This window comes from Lipomyces japonicus, assembly GCF_038497905.1.
Source record: "Lipomyces japonicus strain CBS 7319 unplaced genomic scaffold V1514scaffold_7, whole genome shotgun sequence".
In the NCBI taxonomy this organism is placed as follows: Eukaryota; Fungi; Ascomycota; class Lipomycetes; order Lipomycetales; family Lipomycetaceae; genus Lipomyces; species Lipomyces japonicus.
The window spans coordinates 17,091-40,408 of NW_027117819.1; the positions used below are offsets into that span (position 1 = coordinate 17,091).

Here is a 23,318-nt window from a genome sequence, read left to right on the forward strand (position 1 = left end):
TCATATCAAATACCTACACATTACTCTTCTTTTTTTTTTTTTTTAAAAACACCGTATTTTCATTTTCATTTTCATTTATTTTTTTTTTTTCTTATGAGTGACTCAATCATAACTATTGCATACATTTCTACACATGATAAATCTTTGCAACATGACTGACTAACGGTCTAATTCTTTCCAGCTCCGGCCCGGAAGTAGATGATGTCACCATCCTCGACAACATATTCCTTGCCCTTTTGTAACAACTTACCAGCAGCCTTGACCGCGGTCTCGTCTCCGAGTTCCTTAAAGTCTGCGTACTTGGTAACCTGAGCCAGGATAAACGTGTTCATCAAATCAGTGTGGATCACGCCGGCTGCTTGTGGTGCCTTGGTACCTTTACGAATTGTCCATTCCCGCACCTCATCCGGACCGGACGTGAAAAATGAAATCAAGTTCAACGCCGCCCGCATGGTCACAATGATCTTGGGCAGGGCCGACACGGCACCAACTTTTTTGCATTCTTCGTCAATCTCTTCCTGAGTCTCGAATTGGGTCAACCGTTCCTCAAACGAAACCGATAACGGAATGATCGTGTCTCCCGGTGAGTTTGCATCGATCCATTCCTTGATGGCGAGCAGGCTCTTGTTCTTCTTGCGGATGTAATCCCGCTCGGACAAGTTAATCAAGTAAATAGCCGGCTTGGCCGTCAACAGCAACATTTGATTGATGACTTCAACTTCCTTAACAGACCATTCTCCATTCGATACCCTCTTGCCGTCTTCCAAAAACTTGATAATCTTTTGCACAATCAAAATTTCTTCCTTTTTGGCCTTAACTTCCAAGCTCTGGCCTCCACGCTTGGCAATCTTCTCCACGCCTTCAAGGTACTTGAGGGAAAACTCAATATCCTTCAACCTCAACTCGTCAAGAATGATTTGCAAGTCCCGCACCGGGTTTACGTCACCTTCGACGTGAATGATTTCGGCATCGTCAAAGCAACGCACGACCTGGTAGATGGCATCCACAGCTCGAATGTGTGACAAGAACGCGTTACCTAATCCAGCTCCGGTGGATGCGCCCTTGGTCAGACCGGCAATATCAAACACGGTAATGTTTGCTGGTACCTTGGATGCCGGCTTATAAGCTTCACACAAGTGATCGAATCGGGGTGACGGAACGATCACTCGTGCCTCCTCAGGGTCAATCGTAGCAAACGGATAATTAGCTGGCTATTTAAAAAAAAACATTTGTTACTCCTTGAAGTCCAAATACAACCCGCTAATATACGTACAGTTCCAAGCTGCGACTTTGTGATTGCTTGAAAGAAAGTTGATTTTCCAACCTAAAAGAGAAAATGGTTTAGCTAAATTCAAAAAACCAAAAAAAAATACCTTTTTGCTGATCTTCATTACTCACGTTTGCAAGACCAACAATTCCAGACTATAAAATAAAAAATGCGTTAGTATGACATTACAAACCCAAATCTTCTAAATTTAAAACAAACAAAGAAGATCAATTCAAGCAATGATTTTTTTTTTATTTTACCTTCAAGTTGTTACCGGGACGGCCCAGCAGGATTTTTTCTTCCTTAACAGCTTTCTTTGGTGGCATTTTTTTCTTTTTTGAATATGATCGAACTGAGAATACAAACCAATTTGTTTTTAATGATGATAATGTCTTGTAATTGTTACCGGTATTACACCAAATTCCAATGGCTCTGGTTCTTAAACAGGGAATAATGCCTGCACTCGCAGACTGTAAATAAATCGTATTGAAAAGAAAAAAAAAAAAAACTCCTAAAGATCGATTCTTTGATGGCCTTAAATTGAAATGTATAAATTCGCTATAATTTTTTTTTTTTTTCGCTTTTGTGATTTGAGTCCAGTGCAACTCCAGGGTAGGGTTAACAAAATCTGATGTTTCCACACCACCAGAGTAGTTATACAAAAACAGTTCAATATATATTTATATAAATTTTGCCGAATAACCATGAACGAACAAGTTTGATAGATAGCTTACATCTTTTCAAAATTGAAAATCAATAAAAAAAAAAAAATAGTTAGCTCCATAAGTGTATGGTCAAATTGCGTGAATGAGAATGGACTAATGACTTGTAATCGATCAGGAGTTGGACTGAAAAAGAAAAAGCTTTTTGGAAAGCACAATATTTCTTTTTTTTTTCTTACTATTTATGTGTACTTAAAATATTTGATTCAATCTCAATACGTATAACAATGTACACCAAAAACCAATAATCATGCCTTATTTAAATGCAAAATCAAAAAAAAAAAAAAAAAAAAAAAGATTTTTATATTGTGATTTAGTTAGAACTGATTTTGGTTGCTCTTAGTTGAGAAACCGCTGACAATCGCTTCATTTCGTTGACAAATGATTCGCCCCAATACGCAGATGTATACTTACTGACGTACTTGAATAATTTTTGTTGATTCAAGTTCCTCGTGTCTTCTGACATTGTCATGGCATCAAATATGGCATCGGCTAATTCTTCCGTATTCCATGGGTTTACAATCACGCTGCCGTTCAACGACTGGGCAGCACCGGTAAATTCGGACAAGATCAACGCGCCATGCCGTTTGCGCTGGCAAGCAATGTACTCGTATGACACCAGGTTCATGCCATCACGAGTACTAGATACCAGGCATGCATCCGATACGGCATACAGGGCAATCAATTCATCAAAGTCAATTGATTTGTGCATGAAATGAATCGGCACGAATTCGACAGTTCCGAAATTGCCATTAATGCGACCGACAAGTTCGTTCACGACCGCGCGCAGGTTTTGATATTCTTCCACGTCTTGCCTTGACGGCACCGCAACTTGAACCAACACGACCTTGCCGATCCATTCCGGATGCTCGGTTAAAAAAATTTCAAGCGCGTGCAGTTTTTGTGGCACGCCCTTGATATAATCCAACCGGTCCACGCCAACAATAATCTTGACCCCATCAAATTTTGCTTCTAATTGTGCGATCCGTCGTTGCACGGATTCCTTTTTCAATCCCTCGGTAAACTTCTCGACATCGATGCCGATCGGGAACGCGCCGACCGTGATCGACTTGCCGTTAAACACTACGCCGTTGGGTAATGTTGGCAAGTTCAAGATTCGCGAACACGACGACAAGAAATGCCGGGCGTAATCGTAGGTATGAAACCCAAGCAGGTCGCAATGTAATACGCCTTCCAATACTTCTCGCCGCACGGGCAAGATCCGGTAGATCTCACTGGAAGGGAACGGCGTGTGCAGGAACCAGCCTAGTTTTACGTTTTTCTTGGAATTGCCAATTTCTTCCCTAAGCATGGCCGGTAACAACATCAAATGATAATCATGCACCCAAACCAAGTCACCGTCCGAAACCACGTCGGCAATGGCCTTGGAGAACAATCGGTTGGCCTCCCTGTATGCTTCCCATGCGGTTTCATCAAAGTTCATCTCACCAGGATGATAATGAAATAATGGCCATAAAATTGAGTTACTAAAACCATTATAATGCAGATCTGCCAGTTCATCTGACAAAAATACAGGCACGCAAGAAAACTCATCACGCAATCGTTTCACCACCAAAGGTTTCTCTGCATCTGGCACTTCCAGTCCTTAAAACCCAAGTAAAAAAAAAAAAATTAGCCGCTTGCCGGAATAATTTAAATTGTGCTTCTTCATATTCTTTGCCACTTACCAGGCCATCCAAACCAGGTAAACCTTGTCGATTTCTTCAACCCTGATAATGCAGACACAAGGCCACCAGACGACATTGCAAAATCATAATCACCATTCTCACTGCGCTTAATTGTAACTGGAAGTCGGTTTGAAATTACTAATAAATTATCTGACCTCGCTGCGACGTTTTTTGACGCCATGACGTTGAATTCCAAAAGAGGGGAAGTTGAAAATTATGACTTTATATAACAATTAAAAAATGAAATGATGGAAAAGAATGATCTGGAAGATTAAATACTAAAAAAAAAAAATTAATGTGCTTTACGAAAAATAAAGATGCACTTATGAGCTTGCAGTATAAATAAATGAATATCGAGATGGAAGTCGTTGATTGTTTCGCAGTGTACAAATTTATGATGATGGCCTTTGTCCAAAAGGACGCGACCCAATTTAACGCGTTTGCGAGAACCAGCAGCAAAATACACACGTTCTCAAGACCGTTCTTGAATCTGTTTTTTTTGTTTTTTTTTGTTACCAATGTCAATGGAAGACAAGGACAATGAAGATAAAATCAAGCAAGCGTTATGGGATCAATTAAAATCAGCCGACCTGGAAACCACAAGCTTGCGGATGGTGAAAAATACCGTGATTGAGCAATGCAACCTGGATCGTGATTTCTTTAAGAACAATCGGTGGAAGCAAATCGCGGTTGGCATGGCTGATAAAATACTACTTGTGAGTGGTTCTTGTCAGTTTATTGATCATTGATATTGATTGGAAATGAACAGGAAGAAGCAGGCAAAGTTGATAATGAGAATGCGAACGTGGACGAGAATAAAGATGAAGTCAACGATGAAGATGCCACGAAATTACTCAGCACTGAAAAAATTCAAGCTGAGAGTAGCGAAGTTGAATCAGTCGTATTAGACGACGACGGCGACGACGACGACGACAAGCGTTCCACATCATCTTCCAAAAAGCGACGCAGAAATGAACCTAATCCCGCAGTTGCCACGAAGACAACACGGAAACGGCAGACTACTGCAAGGTCAAAGACGAGTGGCCAACCTGGAAAATCCACAGATGACGAAATCACAAGATTAAAATCATGGATTGTTAAATGCGGTGTTCGCAAGCAATGGTCACGCGAATTAGAACCGTTCAAGACCGCAAAGGAACAGGTTGGTCATTTGAAAAAAGTGTTGTCCCAACTTGGCATGACGCCTCGATACTCATTAGAAAAGGCCAAACAGATACGAGAACAACGTGAGTTTAGGCAAGAAGTTTTGCAATTACAAGCAGATACGGTCCAGATCCGGTCTCGAGAACGCGAACGACAAGACAACATCGGCAGTAATGACCTTGAATCAGAATCGTCAGGACGGAAAACGAAATCAAAAGTTACTGCTGGAGGGTTTAATATTGATTTCTTGGGCAATCAATCAGACAGTGAATGAAACAGGCAAACCAAACAAACAACAAACTCATACTCTTTCAGCTTTAAAATCCCTCCCATATCTTCTCCTCCAAATCCTCAAGTAATTAGTTTTGAATGTTCTTAAATATTTTCAATCACGCTCTTCGCCTCAGAGATTGAAATCCCGGTACTATCAGGTTCAACAAACGCGTTTGTAACCACACCGTCTTCAATCACGACCGCGGCCCGCTTGCTGCGATGATTGCCGAAAAATTTGGATGCATCGAAATCGAGATTGAACTGTTTCACGAACGACAAGGAAGGGTCTGCAAGGTACCTGACCTTGCCATCCGCGGTACCCAATTCCTTGCCCCAAGCATTGGTCACGAACGCATCATTACCAGAAATCACGTAGATGCTACCGACGCCCTTGCGAGTGATAAATTCGTTTGCCAATGACACGTATCCGGGTACATGCCGAGCAGAGCAACCGGGGGAGAACGCACCAGGGACAAAGACCAAAATCGATTTGCCCTAAAATCAAATTTAATATATAAAGATCAATAATGACCTAATCATGCTGCTCGTATATGTGTATATATGTTTACCTTGGAAGTTAAATCGGCAAGTGACACTTCGTCACCGGGACCTTGCTCATAAAGAGATTTCTTGGGCACGGCTTGGCCAACCTTGACCTGGCTAATCACCGAGGCATGAAACTGGCGACGACGGCCGGCAGTTTTTAAGATCTGCCGACGAACAATTGGTTGACCAAAAAGAGATGCCATTTTTTTTTTCCTTGGTTGTGAGAGGAGCGTGAAATGAGTTACCGTGGAATTGCGATGGTGTATATGTAAGCTTCCCCGCGCCTCAAACTTATATAAGGCGAATAATTTAATGACCACCATCATCAACTCGCATTCGCTGCCACAGAATAATCATAGCTCTGTCAGGCGTTTCCTTTGCAAGTTAACTATGGGAATTGCACTTTTTTTCCAGCCTTATTTGAAAAAAAGATAAGCCTAAGCGATCTCGTCGTTAACCTTAAATCAATATCGGTAGGATTTGTAAATTAAATTTTAAGCATCATTTTCTTTTTAAAGAAATCTTTCACTTTCCCGTAATGTTAGATTTCTTTTTAACAATTATCACTTCGCAATATCTGTCAAATTAAATTTTTTTTATTGCTAACTTAATTTTCGACAAAATATCATTCCCTTCTTGCTCAAGAAAAAAAAAAAAAATCAAGATACAACCCAAATATGAATATACTTGAATATGCTGACATAATCCACGTGCTTCTAGCATAGTTTTTGTTCAAAAATCATCTCATCATCATGTCATACCATCATCCTCTTACTAGATGACCTAAAAGCTTAACACGCTTACGATTCACGACAAGCCTATTCAGTATTCAGGTACCGACACAAGAAATAAATAAACAAACGCAAAAAAAAAAAAAAAAAAAAAAAGTCAAGTTTTTATACATATATTACCTCTTTCAGTTGCGAGGTGATTATGTACCCGGTACGCTGTACTTATTTTACCATTCACAAAATTGCCAAACACTACTTTGTGCAACACTAGGCCGGACGGTTAGTAAACTAACAGCAAAGTCATCATAATTGACTGGATGGAGACTGTTTGACGATGCGGAAATAATTGAATCACCCATCGCTCGTAACGGACTGATCAATGCCTCTTTGGTTAGCATAGTCAAGTCTGATCCAGAATACCCTTTTTGTTGTCCCACCATATTAGCTTGCATTCAAATACCAAAAAAATTTTCACTTACCATTTGTTACATTTACGAGATCATTAAGTTGCTGGGTAGGTAAAGTGTGTAATTGATCCACTAATAAATTCTTTATTAGTCTTAATCTGGTCTCACGATCTGGCAGTGGAATATATAGCCTTTGAAAAAACATTTTCCTCATAGAGTCTTTTATTTCCCATGGCTTATCTGTAGCTCCCAAAACAAGCACTTGTCTCGCCTTGCTACGGTGAGACGATTCCTTGCTCGTGGCAGTGCATTCCAAGTCACGCCAGTTGGCCCAAAAACGTGCAGCTGCTTCGCTGTCAGAAAAAAAAAAGATGAACGTCATTAATAAAAATAATAGACGGTGAAAGAGCTTTTGCGATATTAAACAAAGCTCCGATACCGTAGTAATTATTCATGTAAGTTCATGATAATTCTGATACAGAAAATAAAGTACACTTAGACTTAGCCGCTAATGCCTTTGTTACCATTGTTTTACCGTTTCCATGGGGTCCGACAATCAACATGCTTCTAGCTGGCTCACAAATACCATAAAATATGTCTGGCCGCAAAAACGGATACGCAACATGTGATTTAAAATCGATTCGGCCTTCTCGTCGATTACAATTTCATCCCATTGCAATTCATAATCTTCACCATGGGTTGTTTTATAAACGTGTTGAATAGTTAAGTCGGAAGTCGAACCTTCACCAATCTGGCATGGCTTATCTCTTATTTCTTCAATTTTCAAATCCCATAGTTTCATTTTTGTGTTTGTTGAAATACAAAAACTTGTCTTAAAGCAATTACCGGCATGGCTGGTATAAATTAACTATTTTCCTTAGCAGAATATCATTCCCCTTATTGTTTTGTAAACAAAACTAAGATGAATGTTCCATGCGACCGCCTGATCACGCGTTTATTTTCTTGAGAAGATCGTTTCCTTGTCATGATCAACGTGTTTTTATTTAATAGTCAACTGTAACATAACTGTTGAAAGTTACATATAGTTCAGTAAGCTTGTGTCCGTTTCGGCATAGATATTACGTATTGCCCAATTCATGTTGCCGTCTTAAAACTCTTGGACCATCTAATGTAATTTCAAGATTTAAACACTCTGGTAAATATCTGTTAACGTCAAATTTAATATTGTACGATCTAGCGGATAAGTCGTTGGTTCCACATAAAATGGTAACCCGGCTCGACAGCAATTACACGCACGCTTCGGCTTACCGCGAAGTAATTAAACTTGTCAAAAAATCATTCAAATCTATATAATAATTACCAACCTTGCAAGGTCTTCCCATTTTTATCGTCTTTTTTGAACAAATTTTGCCATATATTTTTTATTTCAATCATGCGGCAAAACTTTCTCGGCGTGGTCGTTTCGCACGGCAAAATGGCAAAGACGGTCAAGGTCCGGGTGCAGCAGCCCGTGTTTAGTCAACGTTACAATAGAGTAAAGATTACCCCTCTTCCCCCTCGCTTGTTTGTTCTCTTTCTGAGTTTATTATTATTATTTTTATTGATGTTTTTTTTTTTGGTTTGTTTGCATACTGTGCATTCTGTTAAAAAAAGCGGATGACTGGTGGTGGATAAATACTCAGCAATAATTAATTGCAACAATATGCTAACGTGATTTTTTTTTGAAAAACAGTTAATTACCAACCGAAAGGATTACCTAGTTCATGATGAAGCTGAAGTATGCAGGGAAGGTGACATTGTCAGAATCGAATCAACCCGGCCGTTATCGGCTCGCAAGTTTTTCGCCATTGCCGAGATTAAGAACGACAAGGGACAAAAACTGGAACAATTTGAAAAACAGTCAAAATTTCAAGAAGAGAAGCAAGCAAACGAGTCACTTTTGGAATTAAAACGACTTTGTGATTTAGGAGATCTTCAAGCACAAGTTAGTCCTGCAACCGAGAAGATTACTCCAAAGCAAATATAAAATCATCACATTTTTTTTTTACTTTACAAAATGTACATAGCTGCAACAATCATGACCTTTTAAATTTATTTTATGTATACAGTGACTTCACAATGCCGTGACCGATGAATGTAAGAAAGCAAGGTGATATCTGTCTTTAGCACTATTGAACCCCATGGACTCCTCATAAAATTCATCATATCTTAATCATGCCCATCACACCATCCCTTAAAAAAAAAAAAAGTTGAACCAAAAGTCAATACACCCATTAATTCAGCATATGTACAAACAACCCAATTCTGATACCAAAGCATAAAACAAAAACAGAAAAAAAATTTTATGAATATTTATAATTATTGCGCTTCAAAAAAAAAAAAAAAAAAGTGCTAATTACGCACCAGAACTGCCATACTTCTGAGCCCATTCCTCAAATGCTTGTAATCCTTCCTTGGAAACACTAGGCCGAATTGTTCTCAAACTGGCAACAAAGTCTTCAAATTGGACCGGCCGGATCTGTTCTCGTGGCGTTAAAAGAAGGGCCTCACCAAGTGCACGTAATGGACCCATTGCCGCATCTTTAGCCAAAGCAGTAATATCAGATCCAGAAAATCCTTTTTTTTAACATTTCAATATTAGATCACATGCCATAAAAAAAAACCAAAATTAAAAAAAAAAAATATACTCACCATCTGTTAATCTCACAAGTTCGTTAATGTCTTCTTCAGATAAGCTACGAGCTTGGTTTGCCAGCAAAGTTCTAAATTGTTTCGCTCTCGTTTCAGGTTCTGGTAAAGGAATATATTGTCTTCGAACAAATCGTCTCCTCGCTGCCTCGTCAATTGCCCATGGCAAATTTGTTGCCGCCAAAACGAGCACTCTTTGTGCATCATTGCCATCAGATGATGAATGATCTCTTCCTGCGGCAGCATGCGCCAAATCACTCCACTTGACTAAAAACTCGGTTTTGATCCGCCTCGATGCTTCATGCTCACCAGTATCACTCCTGGAAGAAAGTAAAGAATCAATCTCATCAACAAAAATTATAGACGGCGACAGAGCCTTAGCAAATGCAAACAAGGCCCGGACTAATTTCTCAGATTCGCCCAAATATTTGGAAGTTAATGATGACGCTGATATGGAAAAAAAAGTACTTTGAGACTCCGTCGCTACAGCTCTTGCTAGCATTGTCTTGCCGGTTCCAGGTGGTCCGAAAAGTAACATGCCTCTAGCTGGCTCACGAAGGCCGCTGAATAGATCCGGGCGCAAAAACGGGTACACAACCGTTTCTTTCAAACTTGTTTTAGCTTGCTCTAAACCCGCAATGTCTTCCCAATGAACTTCATCTCCCTTAATCACAATTTCGTTCAAGATCTGTCTGGCAGCATTCTCATCAATTCCAGTCATATTCTTCATTGCCTCATTCACTCTGTTGTTCCATGCCTGGCTCTCAGGATCTGGGGTGTCAGGTAATAGTTGAGAAAATGATCCGTTTGAATTTGTACTGCTGCTTGGTAAAGTCGCAGGAACAAGTAAGTTTGGACTACTCTTTGCTTGCGCTGGCTTTGGCTGTATCTTTTGATTTACACGACTTGGAGATGCACCTCTTTTGTGTAAGTTTGATTTTACATCAGCCGTCGCCACAGCCGCTGTTGTTGTTTTTGTTTTTGTTAGTGAGTAATTTCGGCTCGTTGATTTGGTAGCATTTTGCTGATCCTTATACTTGGCCGTTGCTTCCAACGCAGCCGAAAGAGGTGACATGACATCGTTTGAAGTTGACAAAGACGAGCCTATTCCCTGCGAGCGTTGAGGCCGAGTTTCTCTTGATGGCAACCTTGATTGAACTTTTGGCGAATTCCTTCCTGTTCCAATTTTCTTCTGATTCGTATTAGCTGTAATGATATGTGAAGAAGCGAATGGAAATGTCGACGGCGGAAGAGTGATTGAAGCGGTCGCGCTTGAAGATGTGGCCGAAGTCGTGGGTATTGGAGGAGATAGCGGAGATTCTGGTGTAAGACTTTCGGCATGCGGAGACAATGGCATCTTGTTTTCCAATGGGTATGGTGGGACTTCAAATGATGACGGCGGAGGAGGCGGAGGAGGCGGAGGAGGCGGTGGCGGCGGTGGCGGCAGTGGGATCGGAGGCGGTGATAACTGTTGCGAAGCCAAAGAATAATCTTGGACAAATGCAGAATCAAAATGCACCGTAAAAGGTTGCGAGCCATCAGTTACGTGATGACGAGTTGGTAATTGTTTTCTAGAAGCAAATTTGGACGGTTTTGATGGCGTGATCGGTCGCATTCCATGCAACGGCTGTTGCGTATCATCCAGCAAGCTTTCTTGTGCTTGAGTTTGTGATGACTTGCGTGTAGGTTGAGAAGGAATTAAAGGTAATTTGTGAATTCCGTTGTTGTTCTTTTTACCGTTTGTCAAGGGAGATGGCGAACGAGAAGATGGCGGGCTGGCAAGTCTTGGTTGTGAAACTAAATCCGGAGATGTAGTGGGAGGCGTCCGAGGAGGTGATAACGACACCAATGTCGACCGGTGCTCAAGCGATCCGGTCGAATAATTTCGTCTTCTATCCACGATATCCTTGGCCGCTGAAGTACCAGCGGTTGCAACATGCGCCACCGATGATGGCGTCGGGGTAAGTGACTTTGCAGTACTCGGCAACGATCCAGTAGAAAAATTTCTGAAAGCAGTCCTCATAAGAACCTCGTCGTCCGTAACTGAAGATTTGAAACTGGGAGTACCTGCGGTTGCAGCTGCAGCTGCAGCTGACGATGAAGTGGACCAAGCCAACGTGGCTGCGGTGGTGGGAACGGCAGTGGTAGATTTCCTAGTCGACGTCTCCTTATCCTTTTTAGACGCCCTTGGACCACGCAAAGTCATTAACATCGATTTCTTTGTCGGGCTTGGCGGGCGTGGAATAGCCGAACTTGACGACGCAGCTCTTGGTGGTACATGAGGGCGAGTCACGGTGCCGTGAGAGCTGTAAGTGCTGACTTTTGAAGAAGCAGCAGGCTTGCAAAGTTGTTGCAATTCAACAGTAGCCGTCTCGATGCAGTCGTCCGCATTCTTGCGTCGATCCGCCCTCACGCGCTCATAAAGTGACAGGACTTGCGAAGCAGACGCAGCAGGTCCGGCGTTTGCCGTGGCAAAAGCCATGACCCTGTCTCGCGATTGGCGCTCAATGTCCACAATTCGAGCGTAAAGACTAATCTCTTGGGAAGATACTTGAGCTGAAGACACTATTTTGGAGTGGTTTGCTTCAATGATGTCAAGCGTCCTTAGCCATCCGGCAAGAGCCGGGCCGTCTCTGCCCTGCTGATCGTCATACATGGCGTCCACGAACGATTTGTGAGCGGAATCATATATATGTTGCAGAACAGTTTCTGAAGCCGAAATTCGCTTCGATTTAACGAACGGCATGGCAGGTGTCGTCACGATGCAGAGATGATGGGACGCGGTGTGAAGCTTGAGGGTTCATTAAACCGCCCGCACAAATGTAACAATAAACTAAAACAAAAATTTTCTAAAAAAAAAACCTGCCAACGGCAATAATCTAAGCTTGTGAAAGTAGTACGAAGAAAAGAGATCGGTTGTGAGGAAATGTGAGTGTGAAACTTTAGAAGTTGAGTTTGATTCACACACAGCTTTGAACGAGAAACCCGTGACTTAAGACGATCGTCGACAGAAACCAGCAACAAGGCTTAACCTGGAAGCTATTTAATTTGAAATGAAAAATGGGAAATTTTTACTCTGGTCCGTGAGAGTATCTGAATAAGAAAAATATCACAAATCAGAACGGAATGTGTTTAAAATGTGGGGGTTTTTCTATTTTCTATTTTCTATTTGTCATGCGTTTCAGGCAAGCTGTACCTGACGCGTCTCATCATCATCCATCATCAAAATGAACGTATAAAAAACGAAAACAATTTTCACGGCATGTGTTGCTATTTACAAATCATATTGAACGTCACGGATCTTTACACCAAGTGCTACGTAATAAAAGAATATATGTATGGGAAAAATAAAATGTATTGTGATGTGCCTTTTTTATAAGAACAATGCCCGAGTGTTGCTCAACGACAAGGACTTTCTTCTGCTACTGCTTCGACTTATTTGCCTTAACGCTATAACAGCAGGAGATTGGTCACGATCATCCTGGTCGACAACTGCAGGCTTACCGTCGTCCGCATCAATTTCTTGTAATTTTGCTGTCGCGTGCGCCTGTGCCGTCGCACGCCACCGGAGTCTGTCCATTTGATGCCGACTGGGCTGTGATTTAGAAAATGCGGGCTGGGATGAACCATAGTAGTCATGACGGGAGTAGTACGAATCGTCGTAGCGATAACTGAGCCCAAAACTCATGATTGCTGTTGTGTAGATTTGTATAGTGGAACAGAAGTGATTTAAGGATTTGTTTAAATGACCTCGACCCAAAGGGGGAAGCTCTTGTTAAAATTTGCAATCGAATCAGTAAAGTTTTTCTTGCATTGTACATGGGACGTATGACGATACATGTCAAAAAAAAAATCTTTCCTGTCACGGACCATCGCAAACAGCCCGTCATAATATGCTCAAAGGAAAACGCCACAAAGAAAACGCATGTCATCTCGCACGGCCATGTCCGATTGTTCGTATAATGAATACTGTACTGTACTATTAACGTATTGGTTACTGTTATATTAATGGATTAAATTATCATCATCATGATCATCACTATTAGTTCTATTAAGAAAGTATACGCCGGCATGTATCCGGTCCGGTCCAACAACCCACACGACATGCACCAATCCAGTTCGTTCACATCAATAAAAAAAATAAAAAATCATTACTCGTGAGAAAAAAAAAAAGGTAAAATAAAATAAAAAGACGGAACTATGATGATTATATACACCAATCTCCAATCTCCAATCTCCAATATATATTTATGATGCAACCAGTCATTAAAGCCATGCCATGACATGATGCTTCTATGAACCACGCCAAAAAGCGGGTTGTGAAATGCACAAAGACCAAAAAAAAAAAAGTAAACGCGCGTCGAGTGTAGCCCATTGGATTCTTTGCATTCGTCATAAGCAACAGAAGCAACCGGGTGACGAAGAATAGTAAGCCGGCCTTGCCACCACTGCCGGTCCAGGAACGCTGCCATAATAGCCGTACCCTCCTACCGGCGAGTATCCGACCACCGGTTGGGGATAGATTCTCGGCGGCACAATGATTGTAGGACCGAACCTAGGTCGGCCGTGATGATGATGACCGCCGCCGAAAAAACCGCCGTGGTGATGGCCTCCGAAACCACCGCCGTGGTGGCCGCCATGATGATGTCCTCCTCCAAAGTGACCGTGAGCCATGATTTGCAAGTAATTTATATAAACTAAATGCAATGCAATGCAAGTAATTTTTATAAACCAATAAATGAAATGCGACCAGTGGAGGATTTATATAGTTAGTGCCATGGCGAAGGTTACGTCAGCGCCGATTGTGCACCGCCGCTTTCTGTGCTGTGGCAAGCATTGCCTGTGGCGGTGCAAACGCAAACCGGGCTAAACCCGCACCGCCGCCCAATTCAAGAATTTTCCCTTTTTTCTCCCCCCTTTCCCACTGCTGAAACACCACCACCAACCCCACTTCTTCCTCCTTTTCTTTTATTGATTTTCAGTTTTTCCTACCGGTAAAAACACAGCAGTACAGTTTCTAGTTTATGTCTACGTCGATCGAGAACTTAAAGACCTTTGGTACGTGCGCTCTATGTGCATTATCTGTTGGTGATGAGGGTGGCGCAACAACACAGTGATGATCCATCGACCGTGTCGGTGGCTTGTTTCATATTCTGTTCGCCAGCTTGTTGCTCCCACGATTTCCTGCCTGCTAACCCCGTGTGCCAGATCCTTTCGCCGATACTGGCGACGACGACGTCAGCCAGCCAACAAATTACATCCACATTCGTATTCAGCAGCGTAACGGCCGCAAGACTTTGACCACCGTCCAGGGCCTGCCAACCGAATATGATCAGAAACGTATCCTTCGCGCGTTAAAGAAAGATTTCGCATGCAACGGCACTCTTGTTAAAGATGAAGAACTTGGCGAGGTAATCCAGCTTCAAGGCGACCAACGTGTCAAGGTCATGGAGTTCCTGTCCACACAGTTGAACATTCTCAAGAAGAACATCAAGATCCACGGATTTTGAAGTTCTCCGCGCTCACCTGTAACCTGCCCCTCTGTATCTATTCATATGGCTGGCTGGTTTACGCGCGTTCTTGAGCATGGTTCTCATTTTGTATATAACATTACAATTTATTGTTATTATTATTTGTGAGCAAGAATGGGTATCGGCTCAAGTGAGGAGTTCTTTTTTTATTTTTATTTTTTCAAGTATTTGTTTCATGTTTGTATTTTTAAATATAACGAAGTAGTGAATGAGCAAAGAAGACTAATTTTGTGATGCATTTCTCTGATGACATGTGCGGTATATTCCTCTTTGTGGGTTTATATTTTGCAATGTGTTTCTTTTTCTTCTTCTTTTTATTTATTTTTTTATTTTGCTCTATTTTATATATATCATGCTTTGTCGCCCTTTCTATTCTGACTTTTAGCGTTTATTTTTTATTTTATTTTATTTTTTTTTTCACGAAGATGGTATTAATTTGTTCTTTTTTTTATGTTTGGCACAAGTGTGATATGACATGTACTGGTTACATGAGTTATATTTAATTGTGTTCTATTGATAACTTATTTTAAAATGAAATCGAACTGCTACCATTAGTATGATATATGGCTTATTTCCAGCACAACAATGTTATTTACAAATATTGACGCCCAAAAAAGAAAAAAAAATTGTATATGTACCGATGCTTGGTTTCAATACTCTCATTTCCTCCTTCCCAAAATCGTGTCTACCACCACGTCTTCAGCCCGAACAGCCATTCCCGCACCAACACCGGCACCTAATGCAACTTCATCATCATCATATGTCATCATGCTATCCCCGTCCAAATTGCGATCTGCCATGCTCCCGTTCCTAACCTCCGAGTCAACGCTTGCCTTGCGACCGAATCGGGCAAACACGGGCAAGTCGCCAACCTCATCCGTAATCTCATCCAGTTTGTATTCGCTCATGCACAACCCGGCAATCACGCCCGGGATCGTGGCTGCCACGGCGGTATAAATCAAGATCGCCATCACGTCCCTGTAAGCATGAACAATCGCCATGCGTTCTGGCGACCCCAGATCGGGAAATTCTTGCCTGGCATACTGGAAATTGGCATAAATCTTGGGCACTTGGTCCACGATCGATTCCGGCACGTACGTCAACAACCTGCGCGGTAAAAACGACGTCCATATGGCTCCCGACACTGCTGCACCAACCGCGCTGCCGAGCGAAAACACGGTTAAAAACAGGGCCGTTGCGCTGGCCACGTCTGCCTTGGACTGGCACGACGCCTGCACGCCCAGTTGTGCCGGGATCGAAACCACGCCACCGCCAATGCCGGCCACGATCTGCGACAACACTACAAGCCCGGTCGGGGTTTGCTCGTTTCTCGTAAAATGCATCGACAAAATGCCAACCTGATAGATCGGAACACCAATTATCATCCACAACTTGTATCGCGAACTGTATTTAATCACCAGCGCAATCACCAGCGCGGCAATCGTTGACGCGAACGAAAATGTCTGCACGATTCGCCCAGCAGAGTCGGTCGTTAGCGGTCTCGAAACCATTAAAAATGAAAAAAAATATGGTTGAAATATGTTGAACGCGACATCATAAAAAAAGATTAAAATGCTGCCATATCTAACTGTGCGATTGGATAAAATATGAAGAGACAACAGCGGGAGCGGATGGCTTGCACGTCCGTTCTGATTTTCAGCCAAGCTTGACAGTCGCACTTCCCATTTCACAAAATATGCCAGCACGCCAGCGCCTGTCAACAGCGTGGCCGTGATCAACGGGTTGCTCCAATTACTTGGCACCGCACTCGTGATTGTTAACGGAATCAACACAAGCGAACACCCTATCGTGAACATTAATATGCCTACAAAATCCAGTGCTTTCCAAATTCCAATCAAATGCTCCGACACGGGCCGCCCAGTCCATGCATACTTTGGTATCAAGCCAAGTTTTTTAGCTCGCACTTGATTTCTCAGTAGCGTCAACAGCAATGGCGCACCGCACAACGGAACAACAATGGTCCACACGCCATAACCTACTCTCCATGTGAATTTTTCCGTAACCACGTTTGCAATTGACGGGCCCAGCCACATCGTAAATAAGTACGGCGTGTCCGGCAGGGCCGAGAATAGTGCCCGGTTAAGCAAATCTGTAGTGTCTGCAACAAAAATCTGTTGCAACACAAGTAATCCGGTCGTGCCACTGGCGACAAAAATCTGCGCACTGATGTACGATCCGACGCCGCCCGATGATGCCATTTGCAAGTACCCGGCAACAAACAGCAGTAACGCAAACATGAAAGCTTCCAATCTGCCAAACGTGTTTGCCAACTTGGCCATAGGTGCTTTCACTACCGCATATAGTATGCCTTGTACGACCTGCACGGTCGCCAGTAACGAGTGCAGTGAAAACTCTGAGGTCGCGAACGGCGTCAGGATCGACGTGGTCTGGCCCGCCAGTGAAGCCGAGAATGCCAAAAGGAAAAGTCCAAAGTATGCCACGTGCAATGCCTTCCTGGACCATGTATGTGTTAAAATATCTGCCTTTTGTACGCCTGTTTTCAAACTGTTAGCTAAACACCGTGTGAGCATGTTGAAACCATATTAAACCATACCAATCTCGCCTGCATTGCCAACTTGACCCGGTCCGTTGTGTTGCTCGTCTAATGTTTCGATATCAATACTGTCCAAATCTGAATCTCGAGATCGTACTAGTAAAGGTGAATATGAATTATGATACACGAATTCGGTCTGGTCCTGCAAGCGCACTGATCTGTTTGAACTGCGTGAACCCCGCCTTGACGAGCCATTAGCAGACGACAAGGTCGAACCATTCATGACCAAAAAACCTGCTGAATCTGCAGACGAAAATGGTGACGTCATGGTAATGATCTTTCAATCATGGACGATCTCTCGTTTATTTCTAAAATTTTGGGCCCTTTCCTGGCCACCAACAGGGTCTGCGCTTCCGGGCTGAATAGTAAGTAACTGGTGATCTTTCCACTTTGATGTCTTTTGATGCTCAATATCGTTCGTAAAAAAAAAAGGGCAACCCTACAGTTGAACCTATTTAATCTTCTGGAAGACCTGCAGTTGAACCGTTTATATTCTGGAATACAAACTATAAACTCCCAACAGCGCAAGAGTGATGTAATCCATGAAAACATCGTAATTACTCAAAATGATCATGCATTCCAAAACAAAACAGGACAAATCAAAACGCCTCTTTACACACATACCCAAAATATTCTCTCTACAAATACAACCAATCGAACCCCCCACAAGTTACCATGCATCATTAATCATACCCCATTCCTGTTCAAACACGGCATTCTCATCCGCACTCTTGCCCGCTTTCGAAATCGCTTTCACCCGTGAATAATAAACCGGGCAATCCTGTGAAACGCATGCAGCCACGTCTTCGGCAAGCGAAGTTTTAGAGCAAGCATGACATATTTCCAACAACTTGCTCACGTCCAACTCGTGTTCTCGATTTCGATTCCGCAACAGGAACAAACTGCGAGACGCATCCGACGAGCAAGTCGGGCACGCTGCCATGCCATCGCGCGTTCTGTTCTCCTTGCAAACAATGCATAATGATGATTTCATGTACGAACTAATTGTCGTTTTCCTCGACAGATCAACTTGATTTGCGGCCCGGATCACTCTCGGCATCTCATCATACCATAACTTGGCACTGGCTCCGATGAGATTTAAAAACCGATCCAATGGCGGGATTAAATTTTTGCTAATATAATATTCCGCATCTAATGTCATGTGAGAATTTGAAAGTAAAACCTCTGGTGCAACGCACCGGTCGATTAGCCTTGACTCCGTAGGTCCTGCTACCACGACGTAAGACACGCGTTCACCATACTGTGGTTCTGCTCTTGGATCGTCCCGCACTTTCTTTACACTGACCATGGCTGCAGGAGGCAATGTTCCTCGCTCGCTATAGCTACCCAACTTAACTTGCTTGGAAAAACAAAAATCTTGAACCGAGACCTTGCCACGCATGATCTTTAAGCACTGTTCCTGGAAATATGTTTTAACCGCTGATAGATCCGCAGTCTCAAAAAGAATCTTTAAAATTTTTTCTTCAATCTTTTGCTCAGCAGGAGTACTTTGTAAATTTTGTCAGTATTGGTTTTAATCATCAAGATTTTCATGTTTTCATTACTAACATACCCATCACGACGAACAGTCTCGGTACCTTTAGCATCAAAAGTCGGAATTTTTTGTTCTGGAGTCTCAAACATTGCTCCGACATATCTTTTCTTTGTCAAAAGAAAACACGGCAAATATACTTTCTCCATTTTTAATTTGATCGGATTAGGATGCATCCCGGTCACGGTCTGTGCAATTTGTTTTCCAATCTGAAAAGCCTGCTCTTTCGTTCTTCCTGGTAAGTGCACAAATACACTATCAGTATCTCCATAAACTACTTCTGCATTCCATTTCTCATTTTTTTCAATCGTATCAATTGATCGTTCAAGAATCTCACGACCACTTTGTACAATCGCGTCCGCTATTTCGGCGCATGGCATGCGACCAGAAAACGACGCTGACGTATACCCATACGTCACATTTGCTATTAGTTTTAATGCCAATTGTCGATTATTAAGTAAACTGCGTAATGGGTCAGTTTGATCTAGATCTTTCATTTCGTTTTTAACCATTACTCTCGTTTCAAGAATTTCCGCAAGCATCTTAGCTAACAAGGACCGTCGAATTGATGGCTTCACAAATACCAGTCCATTTGAAGATACTAAAAAATTGTTAATAAAAACACTCCTGAAAATTAAAAAAAAAACAATACTTACTTGTAATGTCATCCTTCAACAACGCCAAAAGTCCATCTGGCACAATGAAATCGTCAACAACGCCTAACTTGTTTCTTCCCTGCCATGATTCGATCCTGCCTAAACAGGTAGAATAACAAAAATTAAACGCAATCATCAAGGAAGGATACAAGGATTGAAAATCAAGAACCACAACAGGATCCGTGTAAAAACTTGATTTCGGTTCCATTACTAACGGCAGGCATTCTAATGCGTTCTGATGCCCAACTTGCCGACGACTTGGTGAGATCAACATGTAATTTTCCGCTTTCGCAATGCGAAACATTAACGATTCAACCTTAAACTGTGAACCACGAGAAATTACGGAAAAAAAATCGACCCCCAACAACCGAGCTTGCTCGCTTGTGCGCTCGATTATTTCTTGATTGCGTAAAAGTTCCAGGTTGATCTGAGTACGGATAACATAGTATTGAATGGCCCTGGCCAGGGCACATGAGTTCCCAGAAGTTTGCCATTTAGTTAGGTTCGAATTCGTGTACAAGGGAATTCTTTTTCTCAAAATATGAAACGCGCAGTTTTGCATGCTATATTGAAGTAAATTCACGGTTCCTTTTAATAGTCGCCAGATATTTAAAACATGACGGCCTGTAATCTTGACAGTAGAAACGTGAGTATATCCCCAGCGATCAAGCTTGCCGCTATTCCGCTTGGGAATGATAGTCCGTGCAAATTCTTCTCGGATATCATATTCATATTCTAATCCTGCACGATCAATTACGTAACCCCACGATGAACTTTGTACTTCGTATCCAGTCAATATGTCCGGATCATTTTCTCTAACAATATCGATCAGTTTATTGAGCAGGTCAAGTTCGGATGCGACCAATTCAATTTTCGAACCATAAATCTTTGCAGCTCGTTTAACTTCATCCGGATCTTCTGATACCATTATTACGCCGGTCGTGTCCTCCTCAATTTCATGCCTTGTAGAACTTTCGAATATCCATGTCACAAAAGTGATCGCATCATTTTTTGGATTGGGAAGTAAATCGGCAGCAGTATTTGCATGCACTTCCAAGCTTAATATTGACATGGTCGTAATAGCCCGATGAAGGACCTGCTTCTTTTCACTCATGGCCGCCTTCTGCGTGAGCACGGGCTCTTCGATTTGTGAAGCAAATTTTTTGAATCTTTTTCCTTTCAAAGAACTTGATCCACCAGTTTCCTGTCCGGAAATCCATTGCTTGACTTCGGCTACCGATGGCGGTTCAATACTGTAAGTCCAAGACCTGAACTGGCAATCTCCCGAATGTTCATGACCAGGCAAACCGCTCAATCCGGCAGAAAACTCGGCCAGGAATGGCGTGCTTGTGCTTTCAAGTTTAACATGTTTCCCCGCATATTCTCTCACCCGTTTTGGCACGTCCGCTTCCACACTAAAATAAGCCTTTTGATAAATAATGCGAGGAATACCTAACTTGTCAAATGATTCAAAAATATCTCTTGCATGAATGGGTGCGTGTTTATAAATGTAAACGTCACTAGTAATATTAAAATGTTGCTTAATCTTGCCACATGTCAGGTCGACATCAAACGTACTCGAAGATGCCAACAAGCTCGGCATGGAAGATCTTAACGATTGAAATGATACATGTAGTTTTTTATTTTCTGGCGATTGACTTGCACGAACATGCTGAGATTGAGGTGGCGATAAAGTTGAAGAAGACGACGACGACAACAAAATTCGCTTCCATGTGCGATCATCATCATTTTGAGAACTCACGCGCTTTGCATGCTTTACAGGTTGCCGTTCAACTTTTTTCACAATTTGTCCAAAATCCTTAATCGACATTGATCTAGTGGCCCGCATTTTTAAAACATTATCGGCAGAAAATGCCGTGCTATGGTCTGATTGATTTTCCGTATCTGAACTAGTCACGATTGACCTTTTCTTCAGCCGGCGCTGCGCAGAAGGGAACATGTTTTCTTGCAGAGATAATGAATGAATGCCGATTCTAGCATCAACTGCCGTAATTTCATCATCAACATGAGCTATGTCTTGCCAAAAACTTTTAGTACCGTATTCTTCAAACGAAGACCATTTGGTGCTATATTTTTTAGAAAACATTGCGGGCACGGCTTCAAAAAGCGTTGGCACTTCAGGATTCTCTACCGGATTAAAGCTTTCATAATCAATCAAACCGCGTTGACCGTCTTGCGCAATTTTGTTGTCCAGCATGAGCCGTAGATTTTGTTCATTCGACCACGAATGCACGTCGAATCCTTGCTCGGAATTCATGCCCGGAATCTCAACCGCATGCCGACCGGTCTTGTGCCTTCGTGATCGCTCGTCCCGCCAAAGTTCTGCCATGCTGTGCATGAATTTAAAATCGCTCGATACCGGTGCAACTCGTTCAATGAACGCCTCATGGAGTGATCTTTCTTTGATATCATACCGATTTAAAATGCTTGACGCGTCAACGTCAATCTCAAGCGAGCAATGTGACGTGCGCGACAAAACCGCCCGGCTGGTAAGTTGAGATTCATTAATCGTATCCGTGTTGTACTCAAACGGTCGCAAAATGCCACCATGATGGGCCGCAGGAATGGGTGATCTAAACTTTAAATTGCTCAAATTTATCCATCCGCATCCATAAAGATTAAAATCAGTCATAAACTGAGGCAGGTATGGCAGATGCGCTTCGTATAGTTGAAAAGGCCTGCTCAAAACTGCGCCTTGTCTCATCAACTCGCTCAATCGTCCCAGGACTGCAGGATCTAAAAGATATATTTTTAAATAATACCGCCACCCCACATGAAATCCATAAAACGGCACTCCTTTGCAGAGAATGATGTTGGCCACGTACGACATTGCACCGGAGCTTTGCTGATACGATGCCCGCAACACATTGTTAATTGACAAAGAAAGTTGCTCAATATAACCTTTAAAACACATTAGCAACAGCCCGTACAAAAAATAATGAAGCTACTTGTCCTTACTGTCTTTATCCTTGACATGCCCAGTGTACTCAATGAAGAAATAAGGATATATTCCATGAAAATGCGCACATACTTTCTGCCCTGAATCTGCAGTACCAAAAATTCGAATAACAGGCACCCGATAAAAATTATAATTATTACCAATTCCTAAATCATTGCAATTTTGATCAAACGATGTTGGTGTTGCCTGATATGAATCAATATAATTCAATTGAAATCTGAACACGGGCTCCTTTGGAACGATCGGACCATGGTTTATAAACATAATATAAAATCCGAGTGCATTACTATATTCCCATCAATCTGATTTCCATAATTTCTATTCTCAAAGCTTTTTAAAAACCCAATTTGTTTTTGTTAAATAAACTTGATTAATTAATTGTCTGCTTTTATTGTTTGTTTTGACAGTTGTCAAATTCACGTGATCTCTAGCATGCAAAAACTTTAAAATTTTTGATGCAAAAGAACTTTTTGCATTTAGTAGAATAGTAATAGCATGATTAAACCTGACCGTAGTACTTTTGATTTTTTTTTTTTGGATGAAAAAAAATAGATTGTACCGAATTAGGCATTTTTTG

The 23,318-nt window shown here is 42.0% G+C and overlaps 11 protein-coding genes across 11 annotated transcripts; 3 read left to right on the plus strand and 8 right to left on the minus strand.

The window, feature by feature from the left end:
* Nucleotides 1-33: 33 nt before the first annotated feature.
* V1514DRAFT_326259 (P-loop containing nucleoside triphosphate hydrolase protein) lies at nucleotides 34-1,815 on the minus strand. Its single transcript, XM_066926769.1, has 4 exons — nucleotides 1,528-1,815; nucleotides 1,399-1,422; nucleotides 1,274-1,324; nucleotides 34-1,211 (listed from the first exon to the last, which is right to left on the minus strand). Exons 1-4 carry the CDS (start codon nucleotides 1,591-1,593, stop codon nucleotides 168-170), a joined length of 1,185 nt encoding a protein of 394 aa, XP_066784924.1. The 5' UTR covers nucleotides 1,594-1,815; the 3' UTR covers nucleotides 34-167.
* A 487-nt stretch (nucleotides 1,816-2,302) lies between these two features.
* V1514DRAFT_318315 (glycosyl transferase) lies at nucleotides 2,303-3,858 on the minus strand (the record flags this gene model as incomplete). Its single annotated transcript, XM_066925880.1, has 2 exons — nucleotides 2,303-3,594; nucleotides 3,678-3,858. 2 exons carry the CDS (start codon nucleotides 3,856-3,858, stop codon nucleotides 2,303-2,305), a joined length of 1,473 nt encoding a protein of 490 aa, XP_066784925.1.
* Nucleotides 3,859-4,069: 211 nt separating this feature from the next.
* Nucleotides 4,070-5,501, plus strand: V1514DRAFT_326263 (uncharacterized protein). Its single transcript, XM_066926770.1, has 2 exons — nucleotides 4,070-4,393; nucleotides 4,447-5,501. Exons 1-2 carry the CDS (start codon nucleotides 4,196-4,198, stop codon nucleotides 5,113-5,115), a joined length of 867 nt encoding a protein of 288 aa, XP_066784926.1. The 5' UTR covers nucleotides 4,070-4,195; the 3' UTR covers nucleotides 5,116-5,501.
* Nucleotides 5,064-6,287, minus strand: V1514DRAFT_326266 (Redoxin-domain-containing protein). Its single transcript, XM_066926771.1, has 2 exons — nucleotides 5,684-6,287; nucleotides 5,064-5,609 (listed from the first exon to the last, which is right to left on the minus strand). The coding sequence occupies exons 1-2, from the start codon at nucleotides 5,984-5,986 to the stop codon at nucleotides 5,217-5,219; spliced, it is 696 nt and encodes a 231-aa protein (XP_066784927.1). The 5' UTR covers nucleotides 5,987-6,287; the 3' UTR covers nucleotides 5,064-5,216.
* Nucleotides 6,256-7,267, minus strand: V1514DRAFT_204450 (P-loop containing nucleoside triphosphate hydrolase protein). The gene is made up of 3 exons (XM_066924680.1): nucleotides 6,871-7,267; nucleotides 6,572-6,812; nucleotides 6,256-6,478 (listed from the first exon to the last, which is right to left on the minus strand). The coding sequence occupies exons 1-2, from the start codon at nucleotides 7,178-7,180 to the stop codon at nucleotides 6,619-6,621; spliced, it is 504 nt and encodes a 167-aa protein (XP_066784928.1). The 5' UTR covers nucleotides 7,181-7,267; the 3' UTR covers nucleotides 6,256-6,478; nucleotides 6,572-6,618.
* Nucleotides 7,268-8,097: 830 nt separating this feature from the next.
* On the plus strand, nucleotides 8,098-8,905 carry V1514DRAFT_326269 (mitochondrial 37S ribosomal protein uS17m). Its single transcript, XM_066926772.1, has 2 exons — nucleotides 8,098-8,293; nucleotides 8,492-8,905. Exons 1-2 carry the CDS (start codon nucleotides 8,192-8,194, stop codon nucleotides 8,783-8,785), a joined length of 396 nt encoding a protein of 131 aa, XP_066784929.1. The 5' UTR covers nucleotides 8,098-8,191; the 3' UTR covers nucleotides 8,786-8,905.
* A 249-nt stretch (nucleotides 8,906-9,154) lies between these two features.
* Nucleotides 9,155-10,522, minus strand: V1514DRAFT_276989 (P-loop containing nucleoside triphosphate hydrolase protein; the record flags this gene model as incomplete). The annotated part of the gene is made up of 2 exons (XM_066924939.1): nucleotides 9,155-9,375; nucleotides 9,451-10,522. The coding sequence occupies 2 exons, from the start codon at nucleotides 10,520-10,522 to the stop codon at nucleotides 9,155-9,157; spliced, it is 1,293 nt and encodes a 430-aa protein (XP_066784930.1).
* A 2,903-nt stretch (nucleotides 10,523-13,425) lies between these two features.
* On the minus strand, nucleotides 13,426-14,193 carry V1514DRAFT_326272 (uncharacterized protein). Its single transcript, XM_066926773.1, has one exon. It carries the CDS (start codon nucleotides 13,917-13,919, stop codon nucleotides 13,599-13,601), a length of 321 nt encoding a protein of 106 aa, XP_066784931.1. The 5' UTR covers nucleotides 13,920-14,193; the 3' UTR covers nucleotides 13,426-13,598.
* Nucleotides 14,092-14,957, plus strand: V1514DRAFT_346364 (translation initiation factor SUI1; the record flags this gene model as incomplete). Its single annotated transcript, XM_066929265.1, has 3 exons — nucleotides 14,092-14,106; nucleotides 14,490-14,505; nucleotides 14,656-14,957. The coding sequence occupies 3 exons, from the start codon at nucleotides 14,092-14,094 to the stop codon at nucleotides 14,955-14,957; spliced, it is 333 nt and encodes a 110-aa protein (XP_066784932.1).
* Nucleotides 14,958-15,461: 504 nt separating this feature from the next.
* On the minus strand, nucleotides 15,462-18,060 carry V1514DRAFT_326275 (major facilitator superfamily domain-containing protein). Its single transcript, XM_066926774.1, has 2 exons — nucleotides 17,554-18,060; nucleotides 15,462-17,493 (listed from the first exon to the last, which is right to left on the minus strand). Exons 1-2 carry the CDS (start codon nucleotides 17,819-17,821, stop codon nucleotides 15,638-15,640), a joined length of 2,124 nt encoding a protein of 707 aa, XP_066784933.1. The 5' UTR covers nucleotides 17,822-18,060; the 3' UTR covers nucleotides 15,462-15,637.
* A 53-nt stretch (nucleotides 18,061-18,113) lies between these two features.
* Nucleotides 18,114-23,311, minus strand: V1514DRAFT_326278 (uncharacterized protein). Its single transcript, XM_066926775.1, has 4 exons — nucleotides 22,741-23,311; nucleotides 19,762-22,683; nucleotides 19,127-19,706; nucleotides 18,114-19,061 (listed from the first exon to the last, which is right to left on the minus strand). Exons 1-4 carry the CDS (start codon nucleotides 23,003-23,005, stop codon nucleotides 18,224-18,226), a joined length of 4,605 nt encoding a protein of 1,534 aa, XP_066784934.1. The 5' UTR covers nucleotides 23,006-23,311; the 3' UTR covers nucleotides 18,114-18,223.
* Between the last annotated feature and the right edge of the window lie 7 nt (nucleotides 23,312-23,318).